The sequence below is a fragment of the Pseudoliparis swirei genome, chromosome 23 (genome assembly GCF_029220125.1).
Source record: "Pseudoliparis swirei isolate HS2019 ecotype Mariana Trench chromosome 23, NWPU_hadal_v1, whole genome shotgun sequence".
Lineage (NCBI taxonomy): Eukaryota > Metazoa > Chordata > Actinopteri > Perciformes > Liparidae > Pseudoliparis > Pseudoliparis swirei.
In genome coordinates, this window is record NC_079410.1 from 251,238 (window position 1) to 271,028 (window position 19,791).

Here is a 19,791-nt window from a genome sequence, read left to right on the forward strand (position 1 = left end):
GGTAGAAATTCACCATAAATTATCATTTGTATGCTACAGATACAAAGCGGAGTAAGCGGGCCGAAAAATCTTCAGCTAAAATTAAATCATATTGTGCTTTATGTAATGGAAACCAGGTGGAATTTTATTTTTGGTTATGTTTCATGATCTCAGATTTTCAGGCATTCACGAATAATGTATTGTTGTTATGCAAACAAACATGCAAAAACAACAACATTTTGACTGAAAATGGCAGTAACACATTGTCTGGGCAACATGGCCAACATCCTGATGACCCTGGAGGCCATGATGGAGCCAGGTCTCTGGTGGACTGACCAGTCCCTGACCCCCTGCTGCTGGGGGATAGGAGCCAGCTAAACTCCTCCCTCTTCCGATCTTCTTCTTTCCATAAAAATAAACAAATTGAACAGAATATGTAGAACAGTCAGTTCTCTGTCAGAAGCTCGTAGAACATCCACAACATCCTGTCTCACTCACTCACACTTTAGCTAATTTGAACTAATCTGAATTGAAATAAACAATGAAATAAATCTGAACTAAATGTAACAAAACTAGACTAAAATGAAAGACTGAATGAATTGACCTCAAATAATGTGAACTAAACTAATCTTAACTAAACTGAACTCGAATCATCCATCCATTCATCCATTATCAATACCGCTTATCCTCATTAGGGTCGCGGGGGAGCTGGAGCCGATCCCAGCTGACATAGGGCGAAGGCAGGGGACACCCTGGACAGGTCGCCAGTCCATCGAGGGCACACATAGAGACAGACAACCATTCACGCTCACATTCACACCTATGGGCAATTTAGAGATCAATTAACCTGACGGCATGTCTTTGGACTGTGGGAGGAAGCCGGAGAACCCGGAGGGAACCCACGCTGCCACGGGGAGAACATGCAAACTCCACACAGAAGGACCGCCCACACCGGGAATTGAACCCACGGCCCTCTTGCTGTGAGGCGACAGTGCTAGCCACTACACCACCGTGCAGCCTAGCTAAACTAATCTTAACTAAACTGAACTCGAATCAAATTAACTGAATTGAACTAATCCGGACGAAAATAATCTGAAATCAAATAAAAGAGATGATCGTGAAAGGTTTCCTGTTGACAAAGGTGGGGCTGTAGGAACCGGGACTGCCGCGTGGAGGTGTCGCTGGGGCCCCTGACGGTGCGAGAAGCTCACAGACGCGGTTGCGGGTCCGGTGCTGTTCATCGTGACCGTAACTATAGTTCACGGTGAGCATGACCGCGAGCCGCCCGCCCCGCGCGCTCAGCCGCCTCTCCATCGCGCTCGTGCTGCCGCTGCTCATGCCGCACGGTCCGGGACGCGTCCCGGTCGCGGCGGAGTACTCCTCCAAAACCGACTTGGATTACGAGTTCGGGGACTACCGGGGGAAGTGGTGTATCGACGACCACGGCTTTGTTTACGCGATCGGACAGGTGTTTTACCCGAGCCCGACGGCGTGTCCGTGCACGTGCACCGTGGACGGACCCGTGTGCGTCCGGCCCAAGTGTCCCCGCATCCACCCCCGGTGCACGCGGATGAAATTTAAGGCGTGCTGTCCGGTGTGCGAGGCGATGGCCCGGGTCTGCGTTTACGGGGGGAAAACGTACCGACCCCTGGAGGAGTTCATGGTGAGAAAGACCCAACCCCTCCCTCATCATACGTAAAGTATAGAAGAAATACTTGTACATTAGCAATACTACATTTAAGAAATACAAATATTTGAAATGTCACAAGTTTAAGTTCCTTTGTGCAGAATGGCTCCATTGAAAGTGAGTTATGTGGTATATTTATTATGTTTATTTATATTAAGGTCGAGCTGAATTTAAATAACTTTCTATATTGTTGTTAAGTTGATATTTTAGAAACTCATCATGTTTGTAATGTACAATCTTGAATCTTAGAAACACTTCATTCTCTCAATATCGTAGTTGCAATCACTCACCACTGGATAACAGATACGTATCATATTAATATGAGATTGTCATTATGTTCACAGATGTGGAAAATAGAATAGAATATTTGCATACCATGGTTTATGTTCACTCCGGTTAGTGCACACAGCAGCGTCATTATATTTAGTATAAACCAACCATGGTGGACAATACCCACGAACCAACGCGTGTGTGTGTGTGTCTTTGTGTGTGTGTGTGTGTGTGTTTTCAGCAAACACTACCTGATGAGCACTAAACAGCAGCAGACAAAGTTCATTACTAGTGTGTGAAGTAGAACTTTTTGCTAACTATTCAGTTAAACAAAAAGAAGAGGGAATATTGGACTTAGATTTGGCACAGAAAGACAGATACATCATTCTGGATGTGTAAATAAGCAACTGTTTGCTAACATGTTTACAGCATCTGAATTCAAAAATGAGTTCACAGCAGCAGTTTGTACCTGCAGATGTATACACAGTGACACGTATATCTTTGCATTCATAGATAAATGATTGATACAATTGTGCATTTTTAGTGCAATGTTATCCTTTCTAGGCAGAAACCGCTGTGACTTTCAATTCAATTCCTTTCAATTTAATTTGTACAGTACAAAATCACAAATTTGCCTCAGAGGGCTTTATAACCTGTACACATACGACATCCCTGACCTTTGACCTCACATCGGATCAGGAAAAAACTCCCAAGAATTAAAAAAACACATTTCACAGGGAAAATAGGGAAGAAACCTTCAGGAGAGCAACAGAGGAGGATCCCTCTCCAGGATGGACAGAACAATAGATGTCATGTGACCAGAAGGAATCATTACAGAGTTACAACACATTCAATGAATATGACAGTGTGTATTGTGGAGGAATAGTTCTTCCACAATCCATGAGACAGATGGAGGTAGAGAGGAGGGGAGGCGGGGTGCATCAGCAGGGCCATGTCAGGAGGCATCGGACCCAGCCAGGCCCGATGGACCCTATGAGATGTGACGTCACAAAGACTCCGGAGAGAAAGCATAATTAATAATTTGGTGATGGAGAGATGTAAATTCATCCATAAGGAGAGAGGGAAGAGGAGAGAGGTGCTCAGTGTATCCTAGACGTCCCCCAGCAGCCGATCAGCCTATAGCAGCATCTCTAGGTCTGGACCAGGTGAACCTGATTCAGGTCTAACTATAAGACTATCAAGAGGAAAGTCTTCAGTCTACATGAGGGGACTGTGTCTGCCTCCAGGACTGAAGGTGGAGCTGGTTCCATAAAAGAGGAGGAGCTTGATACCTGAAGGCTCTGGCTCCTCCTACTTTTTAAGACTCTAGGAACCACAAGTAGCCCCGCATTTAGTGAGGCAGCTCTCTAGTGGGGCGATATGGTACTACATGCTCTCTAGTGGGGCAATATGGTACTACAAGCTCTAGTGGGGTAATATGGTACTACAAGCTCTCTAGTGGGGCAATATGGTACTACACGCTCTCTAGTGGGGCAATATGGTACTACATGCTCTCTAGTGGGGCAATATGGTACTACAAGCTCTCTAGTGGGGCAATATGGTACTACAAGCTCTCCAGTGGTGCAATATGGTACTACAAGCTCTCTAGTGGTGCAATATGGTACTACAAGCTCTCTAGTGGGGCAATATGGTACTACAATCTCTCTAGTGGGGCAATATGGTACTACAAGCTCTCTAGTGGGGCAATATGGTACTACAATCTCTCTAGTGGGGCAATATGGTACTACAAGCTCTCTAGTGGGGCAATATGGTACTACAAGCTCTCTAGTGGTGCAATATGGTACTACAAGCTCCTTAAGATATGATGGAGCATCACCAATCAAGGCTTTGCAGGTGAGAAGAATTTTAAATGTAATTCTTAATTTTACAGTATGTGTTTCTTTGACATTGAGTGTCCACACAACCGCAGTGACATACACATGAGATTAAATTTACCAGTCACTTCTGACATGGGCTCATTTCTTTACTGTAGTTACATCAAGTGGCCACAGATAATGGGACTCCTTTTAAATGGCCGCAGCTGAAGTCAATAAGATTCGCATTCTCTGTGTGTTCCAGTTGTCGAAGTGTGAGCGATGTCGCTGCGAGGCCAACAGAGAGGTGTACTGCAGCATTTCGGACTGCCCCGCCCCGCACTGTGTCAACCCCACCTACGAGCCCAACCAATGCTGCCCCACCTGCAAGACTGGTAAGACTCATGTCTGTGAGTGTCTCTAAAACTAATCTAGGATAGGATATTACTTTATTCTTAATTTCTACCGACCCAGTCCGCAAAGTCATCCACTACTGCCCTGTACTCCACTTCCTGTCCATCCTTAACACACCCGCCCACTGCAGAGTCATCAGAGAACTTCTGCAGGTGGCATGACCCCGAGTTAAACTGGAGGTCAGTGGTGAACAGGGTGAACAGGAAGGAAGCCAGAACAGTTCCACGGTGGATGAAGGAAATAATAACTGTTTCCACGGAGTAAAGACACAGAGATAAGCCCCGCCCCCTCAAAGGCGCGAATGGAGCGAGTGACGCGAAAACCCACAAATAGTCAAGCGAGTAAACTCACGCGAGTAAAGCGTTGCAAATATTCGCTTTGGTAATCTGTGGACTTGAAAAGCTATGTGCTTTTTTATTGCAAATATGTTTTTAATATTGTGTAAAACCCTTATTAGGAATATTCAAAACACTTATTTTGCAGATGACATGGCGACAATCTTTTGGGGTAAAATAATGTGTGTGAAAAGACGTAAAAATTTAGGCAGTACAACTTGTTATGCAGTTTGAAAACAATAAACTTAGTTCTCAACCTCTCTAAGTGGACAAAGGCAAACAACTTTGGTTGAACGATGGGTTTCAACCTGCAGTCCTAGCTTTCCTTCCAATATTTATTAAATAGTTATTTATTACTAGTTATTACTAGCTAACATACACACACACACACAGACACACATGTGATAGCATCAGGGAAAAAATAATGCTGAATGCGTCTTTTTTGTTGCTAAAAATGGAAACTAGCTCCTCAAAAGAAATGCCATTGGTTCGTTATGAGCACATAAAAGAAGACGACATAAACCCGCTGCCCAGCTTCTTTGTTGCAGTCGTAGCTTCTCTCGGTCGCGCTCCTCTGCCGGACAGACGGTTTGGTTTACTGCATCATTGTTTCCAAATCCCCTCTCAGCTGTGCTCCATTGGATGTGGTTGGATCTGGCATCAGCTGAAGTGTACTTCCTGTCCTCCTGCTGTGGGTAGTAGCTGCCAAATAAAGTACCCCCCCCCCTCCCCCACAACTCAAAGACAGACTGTTTGCTTTTTTGCTTGCTTGGTATTTATGTCCATCCCAAACAACACATAACCATGTTGCTGAAGATCATATTACAGTATATAATTAAGGGGGAAATAAATATTTTTTATGAGGGAGTCAAATTTCGACTGCACCTCCTATCGGCCTGATGGCCCAGTGTTCTTTACAAGAGAAAGGAGCTCTTATCGTGACTGCCACTTCCATACTGCTGGGTCGTAACTCAGTGTGGAATGTCTCCCAAACAACCCTTCAAGGGGAAAAAGGGAAGAAACCTTCAGGAGAGCAACAGAGGAGGATCCCTCTCCAGGATGGACAGAACAATAGATGCCATGTGTACAAAAGGAATCATTATACACAAATTAAAACACAGTAACAACACAAACAATGAATATGACAGAGTGTATGAAGAGTTGGTAGTCGGCATATTCCACGATCGAGACCTCCACAATCCATCAGGCAGATGGAGGTAGAGAGGAGGAGTGGGCGGAGTCTCAGCAGGGCCATGGCCAAGTTACTCGCCCGTCATTCGCGTCTTAGAGGGGGCGGGGCTTATCTCCATGGTTTTACTTTGTGAAAACAGTTATCATTTCCACCATCCACCATGGAATAATTAGCCACTACTTCTGCTTTAAACTTGTTGTGGACATCCCACAAATGTCTGACCTTTTAACGCCCTCATGTTTGGGTTCATAACATCAGCCGGAGGCTCTCACAGCTCAGTGAATTTCACCGACTCTGTCTATATAACTGCCGGAGTAGCAGCAGCCAGTTTGATTCACCAACGGCATGATGACGGGCGGAGCATCTCAATGCTGTTTGGCTTTCACAACTCTGTGTCAGCCAAATTTGAAATATGTCAACTTAAGGCCCTGCCCTGTTGAGACTCCGCCCACTGTTGAGACTCCGCCCACTCCTCTCTACCTCCATCTGCCTGATGGATCGTGGAGGTCTCCATCGTGGAATATGCCTACTACCAACTATTCATACACTCTGTCATATTCATTGAATGTTTTTTAACTATAATGATTCCTTCTGGTCACATGACATCTATTGTTCTGTCCATCCTGGAGAGGGATCCTCCTCTGTTGCTCTCCTGAAGGTTTCTTCCCTTTTTTTCCTCGTGAAGGGTTGTTTGGGAGTTGTTTCCTGATCCGATGTGAGGTCAAAGGTCAGGGATGTCTATGTGTACAGATTGTAAAGCACTCTGAGACAAATTTGTAATTTGTGAAATTGGGCTATACAAATAAACTGAATTGAATTCAAGAAATTCAGGCAAATTTTGCGCTTCGCGTCATTCGCTCAGCCTGGCGAAAATGTGCATAAAACGCAACCATTCTCATCATTGCGAACAATTCGCAGCGCTTTTGGTGCGAATGCAGCAAAGTGTCAGATTAAACAAACATTATGTAACATGTTAATTAGCGAATTTGCCCAGCTAGTCACAAAGTACTGCTTTAACTACTGAGGATGAGCAGAGAACTAGAAGTCAAACATATGTTGAGACAACTGGCCTTCCTGTCCCTCCAGGTCCCAACTGCTTCGCTGGCAACAGAGTGATCCCAGCGGGGGAACGTGTGGACATTGGGAAGTGGACGGTATGCTACTGCACCTCCCAGGACGGGCTGTGGCACACCCATCTCCAAGCCATTTGTGAGACGCTCCCCCAGCCCAGCACCCCTACCAACGCCCCCACGGACAGGGAGTCCAGGGGGAGAGGAAAGAGGCCGTTTATTCCCAGGCTGGATGTGATACCATGAAGACTGTTCAATACGTTTCATGGAGACAGAGGCAGTTTATCAATACCATGTACGCCGAGTATATAGTTGTGTACTTTTGGAGTCCAGGCTCCAAAGGACGGGAGGACACAAGACGGTCTTTCTGCAATTGGAACAGCAGCTGACGCGATGACGTCACCACCTCAGCTGTTCTTGCTCACGAGTTTACTCCATTATTTACTGTAAAGTATTTTTTACAGTCAAACAAACTATGACTACCCTGCTTTTTTCATTATCCTATAAATATAATAATTTTATTTTGAATTGTTTGGTGGGTATACATTGTGCCATACACATATATATACAGGCACGTGCAGACATTTTGGGTTGGTTGTTACGTGGTTGTTACGAAACACCTGAAACACATTGTGTCGTGAGAAGACATGAGCGCTGAACAAAATGACATATTGCAATTTGTTTTTATTTACAAAACAATAGGAGCGAAAAAATGCCATATAACTTACTAACCTCGACCGCCCGGCTGAAAAGGGTAAATGCAAGAAAAAACACTTGTAATAACTACTTACTAACCCAGAGTGAGGTCATGCCAGGAAATATCAGACTGAGGCTTTATAACGTTTTTACAGAAGTCTGATATTTCCCGGCATGACCTCAGTCTGGGTTAGTAAGTAGTTATTACAAGTGTTGTTTTTTCTTGCGTTTACTCTTTTCAGCCTCTGCAATTACTCATACAAGATTGATCTTTGTCGCGGGGGCTTGTGAGTGCCGCGAAGCATCCCATCCATCCATCCATCCATTATCAATACCGCTTATCCTCATTAGGGTCGCGGGGGCGCTGGAGCCGATCCCAGCTGACATAGGGCGAAGGCGGGGGACACCCTGGACAGGCCGCCAGTCCATCGAGGGCACATATAGAGACATACAACCATTCACTCTCACATTCACACCTATGGGCAATTTAGAGATCAATTAACCTGACGGCATGTCTTTGGACTGTGGGAGGAAGCCGGAGAACCCGGAGGGAACCCACGCTGCCACGGGGAGAACATGCAAACTACACACAGAAGGCCCGCCTCGACCGGGAATTGAACCCACGGCCCTCTTGCTGTGAGGCGACAGTGCTAGCCACTACACCACCGCGAAGCAGGTCGAGGCGAAATTCTCACAAGAACTCAAATAAATGCCCTGACAGATATCCAAACACATTTGGGGGGAACTGATGACAGAGAGAGTAAGTTTTATTCTTCAATACTGATTAATGAAGAACAAATGTGTCTACGTCTCTGGGAAATAAATATTGAGCCGGAGATTTGCCAGTTGTAGAATTACAATATCCTATTTCTGATGTTCTGTTGTGTCTTTTCCCCAAGTCATGTGGTAGAATAGGTTGGCCGTACTCAAAGAAGAAAAAGAACTCATATTGTCATTTAATTTCTGGATGTATTGTACTTGTGTGATACTGGGTATTGACTCTGTGCATGTGTGTCTACATACAGATGTTCCAGATGCATGTGTGTGCACGTCTGGCTCGGCGAAATGAGGTGACCTCTTTGTATGTATTGTTTATGTATTTAATGTCCTGTACTCTAGGTGTATACAGTAGGAGGGGTGGGGGGAGTGGGTTTGTTATCTGATATTCCAACAAAATGATGATAAACAATGGAAATATCAGTTAATGTTTACTATGTCATGTACCTGTCAATATTTCCAAATAAAAAAATACATTATTTGTTTTGTTCTTACATATACTGTTGCAGTGTGTCTCGTCCTGTACTGTTATTGTTTTATGTGTGTTATGGTCTGTCAAGAGACTACAGATGCTAAATACCTGAAACTACAAGCTGGTGCAGTGCATCAAATGGTGACATTTATGTTTTAACTGTATCTTAAATAATAAGATAATAATATATAACATAATAAACATAATATATTTCATTTAGCATCCATTTTGGCTTTACAGCACATACAGCTGTACTGAATAGCAACAGATCGCTGAGAAATAATAATATAATAATAATAATAATATTAACTCGTATGAATCAAATATAATATATAATAATATAATCGCTGGAGATCCCATGGCAAACTCGGCACTTTACTTTATTTTCCCCCTGGATATTTAGTATTAGAATTTAGTTGAGGGTATTTTGTTTTGTGTTTTATATTTATCTTCATTGATACTCTGATGTGCACCGCTGCTTCGATTTTTTAAATTTCCCCACTGTGGGACAAATAAAGGAATATCAAATCAAAAAATCTAATATATTTAAAGAACATGGGGGAAATAATTAATATGTATTACTCAATCGCACAAACGCACGTCAGTCAATGACAAACCGGACCGAGGATATTTAAGGCCGCGCACATTCTGTTTCTCCCCTTTGCACCCATCGGAATCGACTACGGAGGTAAAATCAGAGCACGGCAAAATTAAAGGTTTATATAGGGGGAAAGTGAGAAGATATGAAACATTGTTTAGTCTGGAAGGTTCGGCTCACGAGTCTAAACAGTTGTATATTGACCTGCTAACTGATTGATTAGCAGCTGGAATCTGAATCTATTATTGCTCAATGTAATCCAGAAATATTTCATGTCATGAAGAATCCTTAAATGTTTCCCTGCAGCCGGTGGAAACTACATTGGAGCTCCTGGCCCCCCTACGGCCATCAGGTTTGTCCGGGAAGGTAACGTTGCGCAAAATGAGTTTAACAATGCGTATGTGGATTTGTTAGTTGTCTTGGGCCGTTTCCCACCAGACGAGGGCCGACTCAGACTCCTCCAACTCATGCGACTCACCGACAGGCCCGCAGGTAAGTAATACACTTGTCCCTTTAAACTTAAGGTGCGTTCACACCAAAAGCAAAACTGAAGCCATATTCCCATAGCTAAGGTGTGTAAATAAACCTTTAGGAATGGGGCAACATCAAAACCAGCAAATGTTGAAGATGCACTAAAACCATTCAGCACGAGACACTCATCCATTCAGAACTTTTTTTTTAATCACAACTCTCTTCTGGTCTCCTGTTGAATCTTTTAGGTGGGGAAAAAAATGTGCTCCGTTATCGTTCTTATTGGTAGATAAAGATTCGTGACCCAATAAGATCCCATCAATCTCTAGCACACCCTCAACATGAGCAAAAGCCAAATAAGCCAGCAAAACCGTATCCTAACTACATTCCCTTGAAAACAATAGTTTCCTGCATAAAGTGGGGAAATGAAAACAACCAGGACAAGTGTCTGGATTACCAACAGTTTTTTATTGAAAATGAACAGAGGGTCATGATCCAGATCAGGCTATGCTGCCAGCGTTGGAGGCAATCCTGGGCCAAAGGTCAGCACACTCTTTGGCCACTGGGCCTGTGATGGCTGAACCTGCAGATACAGAGAAGGAAAGCAGTTATTAACCCAACACGCTTCATTTATATACATAGGAGGCATGAAACTAAAAACACACTTTTTCGAAGATGAAAAGAAATGTGACAAGATAACTCGACAAACTTCTAATGTCTACTTAATAAAGGAATGCTGGGGGATAGCCACAGGCCTTTGCACAACATTATTATTAATAGCAATGCATGACAAAACATCTGAGCCTTACCACTTCAATACCTTGGTGTACTGAGCAGGTAAAAGTTGTCTCATCACTGATTGAGATTAGTCAGCCACAGTAAGACGCTGCCATCTCACCCACAGTGATGAGGTTAATGTTCCCTTCATCGACAACTCCCAGAGTCACTGAGGTGACTAAGCAAGTGCTTTTTGGAAGGGGAAATAGCTTCCCATTGTATCACTCAAGTTGGGTACCACATTTTGTACATTTGGTTAAGGCTGGATGAGAATAATTTATTGCCGTGTATGTTTTGGGTTTTAGGAGTCATATATATATATATATACACAAACATATACAGGACTGTCTCAGAAAATTAGAATATTGTGATAAAGTTCTTTATTTTCTGTAATGCAATTAAAAAAACAAAAATGTCATGCATTCTGGATTCATTACAAATCAACTGAAATATTGCAAGCCTTTTATTCTTTTAATATTGCTGATTATGGCTTACAGCTTAAGAAAACTCTAAAATCCTATCTCATAAAATTTGAATATTTCCTCAGACCAAGTTAAAAAAAAGATTTACAACAGCTGAGTGTTTGTCAAGGCTCAGGAAACCCTTGCAGGTGTTTCGAGTTAATTAGACAATTCAAGTGATTTGTTTAATACCCTACTAGTATACTTTTTCATGATATTCTAATATTTAGAGATAGGATATTTGAGTTTTCTTAAGCTGTAAGCCATAATCAGCAATATTAAAAGAATAAAAGGCTTGCAATATTTCAGTTGATTTGTAATGAATCCAGAATGCATGACATTTTTGTTTTTTTAATTGCATTACAGAAAATAAAGAACTTTATCACAATATTCTAATTTTCTGAGACAGTCCTGTATACATACACACATTCTCCCTCTCCCTCTGCTTCTAGGCATCCTGCAGCCATTAGTCCACACGTGTAGATTCCACTCATAGACAGCATTACTGCCAGTCCCATAATGACATTAAGTTTGACTTTGATAAACGTTAGTGCAACTATTTAACATAGTATGACTAGAGCAAACATAGGGTTTTGGCAATGACTACTGTATTTACACACTTAAAAGATATTCCGCTCATTTATGGAGCTGTGCAATACACTCAATTTACCAACTAATATATATGCTAATATCTTAAAAGCAAAGCCTTGCATTACAAATGTAGGGATTCTGTCCACAGAAATGCTAGAGGACTTTTAATTTGAAAGCCAAAGAGGTGCTGTCTCGATTAAAATAAATATACATATTTAAATATCAGGCCCTGATGGCAGAAGTGGAATAAATGTGGAACTTTAAAAACGCGACAGATCACTCGTAACAAACTCAAAATGCATTGTTAGCCAAGGAAACATCTCACGTGCGTTTCCACCAAGACCCTCAACAGCGTTCTCTCAGGTTGTACTGACTGGCTTGAGAGCAGAGGGAGGGGATTTACTTTGTGTGGCGTGTAAAATGTTCTAAATAAATAAAACAAGCACTGCTAGATTCAACGAGAACATAGCGAACATAGCTTTGGAGGGGATGAAACTCAATGAGAAACATTATCACCACCACCCATTTTACTGTCCAACATGACAGGTCACTGGTAATCTTTAAAAAAAAAAACGCCTAAAACTATCTAAAATACCATATGCAAAACCTGTCTAGCGTGAGGTCAATACACAACAAAACATGGCAAATATAATGCACGAAATACAGTGTCAAAACATAACTGGAAAGTCAGAATGACAAAGTACAAATAATGAGCCTGGTGTAGAATACGAGCAAACCCACCTTTCATTTCTCCTTTGTTGTTTACTATGACACCTGCGTTGTCTTCAAAGTAGAGAAACACTCCATCTTTTCGCCGATACGACTTTCGCTGCCGTATCACCACTGCAGGATGCACTGTGGACAGATGGAATGTGGGAAGTTCAAGTTACTACCAAGCTGCAGAAAACACATACAGGCGTGTTAGCAAGTTATTCAACTTGACTGGAAAACACACAGTCACGGCAACAGAGACCAGCAGTAGAAACTAAACAATTATTTAACTCTGTACTATGGTGACATCCATGAGATGTCACCATAGTACAGTTAAATAATTACATATAATAAAAAAATTAAAATATTTATTAAAAAGGTCAATTCATTTAGTTAAGAACATAACTGCTAAATACAACTAAGAATGTGTTTTATATTAACTATTTAGACAACGAAAATGTGTCATTAATATACGATTTCTTCACAATGCGATTCTACTGTCGACGATATATTGAATAATGGCTATTTGGAAATCACGTTGTCTCATCACTGATTGAGATTAGTCAGCCACAGTAAGACGCTGCCATCTCACCCACAGTGATGAGGTTAATTTTCCCTTCATCGACAACTCACCCAGTCACTGAGCCGACCAAGAAAGTGCTTTTTGGAAGGGGAAAAGCAATAAATAAACCCAAATATCTTACTGTACTATGAGTGTTAATAAGCTGAATCATCGTCTTTACGCCAATACTACAGTAACTTGGATGGACCAGTTGTTTCCACTCACCCTTCTTCCTCAGTTCTGGCTTGCCTTTCTTGACTGTGGCCATGACCATGTCACCCACTCCTGCAGCAGGCAGACGGTTCAGACGCCCCTTGATGCCCTTCACAGATATGATGTACAGGTTCTTAGCACCTGAGGGACAGAGGGAGAATACAAACATGAAGGGGAAGTTGTGGTAGAAGGGAAACTGGACACATGGTTTCTTAACATAGCAATCTGGCATTTTACAGGGTCAAAATCGTATATCAAAATATCGGTAATTCAATATAGACATCACAATATGGCATGTTTATTGATGATTTGATTAATAAATGAATAGTCTATATGAAATAACCATTGTTTTGTATATATACTTCTTGATTGTAGCCCATCAGCAGTTCCTCAACCAGTAAGCGACAGGAACAAATTAAAACAGGGCGTCTAACAAAAAGTTCAGCTCAAAACAGAATGCAGTGCAGTGTCATTTGCATTGTTATATATACATAATGTACACAAGATTACTGGATTCATGTTAGACAAATTCTTACTACCGAGAACATTCTTCTTTAATGAAGAACATAACTGCAACATTTTAGTATGAATGTGTTTTATGAACGATTTAGACAACGAAAATGTGCCATTAAATTATGATTTCCACTGAAAGACAATATATTGAATTATGGCTCAGCCTTATTAAGAAATCACGTTGTCTCATCACTGATTGAGATTAGTCAGCCACAGTAAGACGCTGCCATCTCACCCACAGTGATGAGGTTAATGTTCCCTTCATCGACAACTCACCCAGTCACTGAGTTGACCAAGCAAGTGCTTTTTGGAAGGGGAAAAGCATTAAATAAAGCTTGTAAGATTTGCATGTTGGTGGCTCCAACTACACACCTAGCATTCAAATGTTAAAGTGGTGATGGTCTTCTCATTTAACAGCAAGAGAGCAAATACGCAGACTTCCTTTAGCTACAAACTTTAGGAAACCACCACTCATTGCTAAAATACTTGTCTGCAGCCAACTCTACATGCTTCCTGTCTAAGAGTCAAGAATCCACTAACCGGTGCAGGAAGTAACATTGGTAGAAGCATTTCCCATTAATATGTGATTTTAAAAAAAGAAGCATATTTAATCCATGAGGCATACCTGTGTTGTCAGCACAGTTGATGACCGCTCCTACTGGGAGACCCAGCGAGATGCGGAACTTGGCTCCAGATGAACCACCACGTCCTGAGAGACAGGAACAGTTTACATAAACAGTTACACCTTTACCGCTTCCAGAACAAAATCGAGGGACTTGTGCTGTTCAATTAAGTACAATCTACATTTGTTATCCAGTTTTTGCAGTCACCTCTCACATGTAGTGTTAAACATGATAAATGGTGTTGCACAACACTTTACATTCATTTAGATGTTGACAGCTAAAAAATATCAGATTTACACGCTTTGTATCCAGCATGTGATGAAATAACTTATTGACTTCACGTTTAATGCTGCAGAAGGCCACACATTACGTGTTGGCAGCCAAGTTTACGTCAAAAACGGTGCTCACGGTTTCAATAGTTAAAAAAGCACGAGCTGTTGGGCAAATAGAAACTGTGGTAGCCGCCGTTGTTCTCAGATATGCTTCTAGGGTGGCTAAAAGGTCGCGTTTGACCACAAGTCACTTTAACGTGATATGACCGGCACAGGCTCACGGTAGCATCAGCTACGTGACACCCGAGGAGACGATTTACAGCACGGGCTTCACGTGTGGGTTATTAAACCATACATTTGGTCTTTAACAATTAAAGCGGTCAGACGTATAAATCAAACACACAACTCACATTATGCCTCGAGCTTTAGAATCACATACTTCATGCCGAACGCGGTGCTAACAGAGCTAAACTTAGCTTCAGCCAAGGAAAATGCTATCATTAATAAATCGCAAACGGTTTGCACAAAATGAAAAATAATCCCGTGCATGTGTTATCCTCCCCACTCTATTACACACGACCAACATTATAAGGGCCAATATAGAGTAAAACACAGTAGATGAACGTGGATTGTACAAGGTGGGTTTCGTACCTCTCTTAGACATGGCTGCAGTAGGGAAAGAGGAAGACGGAGAGAGGAATTGTGGGATATAAAGTTGAGCGGAACTGCATCCGGGTCACGCGCGGAAAAATAACGTTTCTTCTTCTCCAATTGAATTTAGGGCAGACTAGACGCAGCAACGTTGTTTTGCTGCACTCCACAGTTCATTTTGAGACATTTTTTGTGCAATTTATATAATTATGTAGAGTCCAGTACGACGGAGACACTTGATTACAGATTCTATTGTTTCCTTATTTGAAGTGACTTCAATGAATAACTCTGCTTGCATGACGCTTCTCTCTTTGTAATAGTTGGCGCAGGCTGCGGTCGAATAGTTTTTTCTGCTCAGGAAGGTTCCTACCTGACTGAAATGACCCGGAAGTATCTAAGGAAAAGAGTTTGAATGCTTACCTACTTCGCGTCTTTAGCATAGAAAACACTGGACCTTCTTTTACGAAAGGAAAGGCGATAATTCCACTCCACAATTTCTTACGTAGGCAACATTTAAAGTGACGCAACATTCGGCCGTTCACGAGAACAAACGATCATTTCCGACAAACGCAGATTATATAGATAACCGTTGCCATAACGTGGAAATACTTTCAATAATCCGTTTAACCTGCTGCCTATTTCCAAGTATTGTGCCATTATATACAAGCAAGTAAATTAGAAGGGATCGCAGGTAGAAATATTATATTAAGCCAACTGAAATATTTCAGTATAACTTTATTCTTTAAAAAATATTTACAGGTGAAACCTGCAAACAAAAGTATTGATTTGTTTTCAAAAGCTTCAGATCTGTCTGAATTTAAAGAAATGTTGAGTTGTTTGCCTTAAAAAAACAGTGATATAACTTATATTATTGATTTACATATCAAGAAAAATATGAACTACTTAGGCATTCTAGTAACCCAAGAATAATACCAATGCTTTCATCTTTCGACTTTGACTTATTGTTCAGGATCAACTGTTCAACAACTTTTAGAAAAACGAGTCTTAAATGTGGAACTTCATTCCAAAGTGAGGTTTTAATGACATTGGAGGATTCCCCTTCTTTTTGGTTTGCAACTATAAAATAAATAAAAAACAAGTTAATTCAATTCAATTCCGTTTATTTTATAAAGCCCAATTTCACAATATACGTATTTGCCAACAGAGGAGGATCCCTCTCCAGGCTGGACAGAAGCATTGTATGTCATGTGTAAAGAATGAAGCATTACAGAGTTACATAAGCACATTCAATGAATATGATAGAGTGTATGAATAGTTTGTATACATAGTCCATGATCCAGAAAGGGGAGGGGCGCATCAGCAGGGCCATGGAAGGAGGCCGGACCGCCAGGCAGGAGGCATCAGACATACCCAGGTCCAATGAGATGTCTATGAGATGTGAAGTCACAAAGGCTCCGGGGAGGAAGCAGAGTTAGTAATGTGTGATGGAGAGATGGAAATTAATCCATAAGTCGAGAGAGAGGAGGAGATCAGTACTCAGTGTATCCTAAAACATCTCCCAGCAGCCTTTAAGTCTATAGCAGCATCTCTAGGGGCTGGACCAGGTGAACCTGATTCAGCCCTAACTATAAGACCATCAAGAGGAAAGTCTTAAGTCTACTCTTAAATGAGGTGACTGTGTCTGCCTCCAGGACTGAAGGTGGAAGCTGGTTCCATAAAAGAGGACCCTAATAACTGGCAAAAAAAGAGTGGTTTGATGGAAACATATTGGTGGTGAGTCCGCTGATTAACCACGAGGGTTATATAATGACCTCTAAAAAACCACGAGGGTTGTATAATGACCTCTGATGAACCCTGAAGGTTATATACTGACCTCTGATCACCCCTGAAGGTTATATAATGGCCTCATGAGGATTTCATTTGACACGTTCTGATCTCAGTGACCAATAACCTTCTGGCTAAAGTCAAAGCTAGATTATGTTTCCTGTATCGAAACAAGGCCTCCTTCACACACTCTGCCAAATTCACCCTTGTGAAAATGACCATCCTTCCTCTATTTGACTACGGCGATATCATTTATAAAATGGCATCAAAAACCACCCTCAGAAAACTGGACACACTCTACCACTCAGCAATCCGTTTTGCCACAGATGCACCCTGCACCACCCACCACTGTGATCTTTACAGTTTGGTGGATTGGCCCTCCCTTCATAACAGACTGCTGCAACACTGGCTGCTCGTGGTCTACTAATCCATTTTGGGAATGACCCCTCGCTACCGCTCAAATCTTCTGCATATTTCTGACAGCAATCGCCATTTAAGATCCAATGATTTCATTAGGCTCATCACTCCAAAAGTCTGTACTGTGTTTGGTCATAGCGCCTTTCATTTGGCCGCTGCAAATGACTAACTCACTTCAAAACATGCTCAAACTAATAGCACTCACCTCTCACAACATGTTCAAAAAAGGGAAAAAAAGAAGAAGTCATAGTTGACTGCTGTACTTGCTGAGCAGTCCTGACTTCTCTCTCTTCCATTTCTATTTTATTTTAATTATTTATTTTAATGTTAATTTTTGTACATAGTTTTTTATTCATTTACCTTTTATTTATATTTCATTGGCTTCACTTTTATATTCTGTTTTTATTTATATTTCAATCTCATTAATAAAGTAATTGAACCAGGTTGTTTATCCTGCTAATATAGTAATACTATAAACCAGGTTGTTTTTGTTGTTCATAAAGTAATATATGAACCAGGTCGTTTATGTGGTTTTCTCTTTGGATGGGTGAATTATATATTTACTTTATTTATTTATTTAATTATATTTCATTTACTTGTGTATTTTTCTTTGCTTTTTTTCCTAACTTGTAAACTTTTCTGTAATGTTTAATGTAGTGTGCTCTGTATGCTCTGCATGTTTTCTTGCATTGTGAACATATTTGGAAAATAAAATATTATGAATAAAAAGATCTTCGAGAGTTAGAGAAATCTATTTTAGCTCACTTGAGAAAGTAGGGAATAGAAATTAAAGTGTTTGGGTTCATCAAAAACACAGCTAATGCTAATTTGAGTATTCATATGTTTTTTAATGATATATGTTAAATAATACAGTTGAAGTAAGTCACAAGTCAGTTTAAAAAAATATTTTTTGGGAAACTGAAAAAAAACATACAAAAAAGGTGGTGATACAATGTAACAAGGTGACACAAAAGGGTATTCTGTAAGTAATAGTACTACACGTTAAAGCATATATAATGTTAATGTACATTAAACAGGTTAGAACGGTATATATTGCCATATGTGACTTAATGGACTTGGGAGGCCTACCAATGTACCTATGGATTAGGACAATACAACCACAGGGAAATAAATAGTTGCTTATTTATCCTGTAGTCATGCTGTGATAGTCATCAGATGTGTAGCTATTGACATATGTATGATTGTGTAACTGTATACGAGGCAGTTTAAATTAAATACCACCCGCTGCTGTCCCCTAGCGGACGTGGATGTGCGGTGCAGCACAAATAACTATAGGTACTCCAGGTTCGAGAAACAAACCGTTCCCAGTGACAGAGGTGGTGATGGAGGTGGAGGGCATGGCCCGCAGCAGGAAAGTTGGCCTGGTAGTCAGGGTTGTCGAGGCTGTCGCTGGCAGCAAGCTTCGGGCGGTGTTCAGGTATTCAGTTCCCGAAAACTGCAGGTCCTCCAGCGCAGAGGGGAGCAAGGTGGCTCAAGTCCTTGTAGTTGGGATTCAAAACCTCCGTCAGCCTGCTGCTCCGCCTCGTTTCGCTCTGACTCTGGTTCATGTACTCTGAAAGAGTAACAACTGTTTATTAACTCTTCTTTAATGTCTGTTGTCTTATTCTTCATTGTGACAGGTTTATTGTTTTGTGTTGATTGTATGTTTTTGTATCTGCCTCATTGGTTTTGATGTATGCCTTTTATATTGTATTGTTTGAATAATTTATAGACGTTTTAATTTACTTCCTCTTTATAGTTAAATCAGACTTTTATTTTGATAGGTTCAAGGGAAGCGCACTTTGATTTTATTTTTATGTTAAAATGCACACTTGACGGTACGGCTACGGATGGACAGATGCGCATTTCATTTAAAGTTTAATAGTTTTAATGGACCCGCATGAGGCTAACGCTCTTACGGTGGTGACAAGGTGGCGATTGTTTACGAGTTTGAATTCATGTTTATTCACCTAAAGAGAGAAAATAAAGAAGTTTCACCAGCAGTAAGTTTCACGCCAATTCATATACGGGGATCCGTTACACACTGAGCCATATTGGACTGGATCAATACCTTTAATAAACCTTTAGCCAACCCACTTATTCTACTCTGTTACTTGATAATTTACTCACTGTTTTTTTTATTTTATATGACGTAATGCAGTGCCAGGGCCGTGCATTTTATACCTAGGCTTTCAATTCAATTCCATTCAGTTTATTTGTATAGCCCATTTTCACAAATTAGTCTCAGAGTGCTTTACAATCTGTACACATAGACATCCCTGACCTTTGACTTCACATCGGATGAGGAAAAACTCTCAAAAGGGAAGACACCTTCAGGAGAGCAACAGAGGAGGATGCCTCTCCAGGATGGACAGGTGTAATAGATGCCATGTGTACAGAAGGAATCATTATATGCAAATTAAAACACAGTAGCAACACA

At 41.2% G+C, this 19,791-nt stretch overlaps 2 protein-coding genes across 2 annotated transcripts; one reads left to right on the forward strand and one right to left on the reverse strand.

Moving 5' to 3' along the window:
• The first annotated feature begins 1,249 nt into the window (after nucleotides 1–1,249).
• si:dkey-283b1.7 (von Willebrand factor C domain-containing protein 2-like) lies at nucleotides 1,250–8,580 on the forward strand. Its single transcript, XM_056406780.1, has 3 exons — nucleotides 1,250–1,642; nucleotides 4,016–4,145; nucleotides 6,778–8,580. The coding sequence occupies exons 1-3, from the start codon at nucleotides 1,250–1,252 to the stop codon at nucleotides 7,005–7,007; spliced, it is 753 nt and encodes a 250-aa protein (XP_056262755.1). The 3' UTR covers nucleotides 7,008–8,580.
• A 1,644-nt stretch (nucleotides 8,581–10,224) lies between these two features.
• rpl23 (ribosomal protein L23) lies at nucleotides 10,225–15,177 on the reverse strand. Its single transcript, XM_056406327.1, has 5 exons — nucleotides 15,150–15,177; nucleotides 14,229–14,312; nucleotides 13,103–13,231; nucleotides 12,346–12,459; nucleotides 10,225–10,358 (listed from the first exon to the last, which is right to left on the reverse strand). The coding sequence occupies exons 1-5, from the start codon at nucleotides 15,160–15,162 to the stop codon at nucleotides 10,276–10,278; spliced, it is 423 nt and encodes a 140-aa protein (XP_056262302.1). The 5' UTR covers nucleotides 15,163–15,177; the 3' UTR covers nucleotides 10,225–10,275.
• Nucleotides 15,178–19,791: the final 4,614 nt, after the last annotated feature.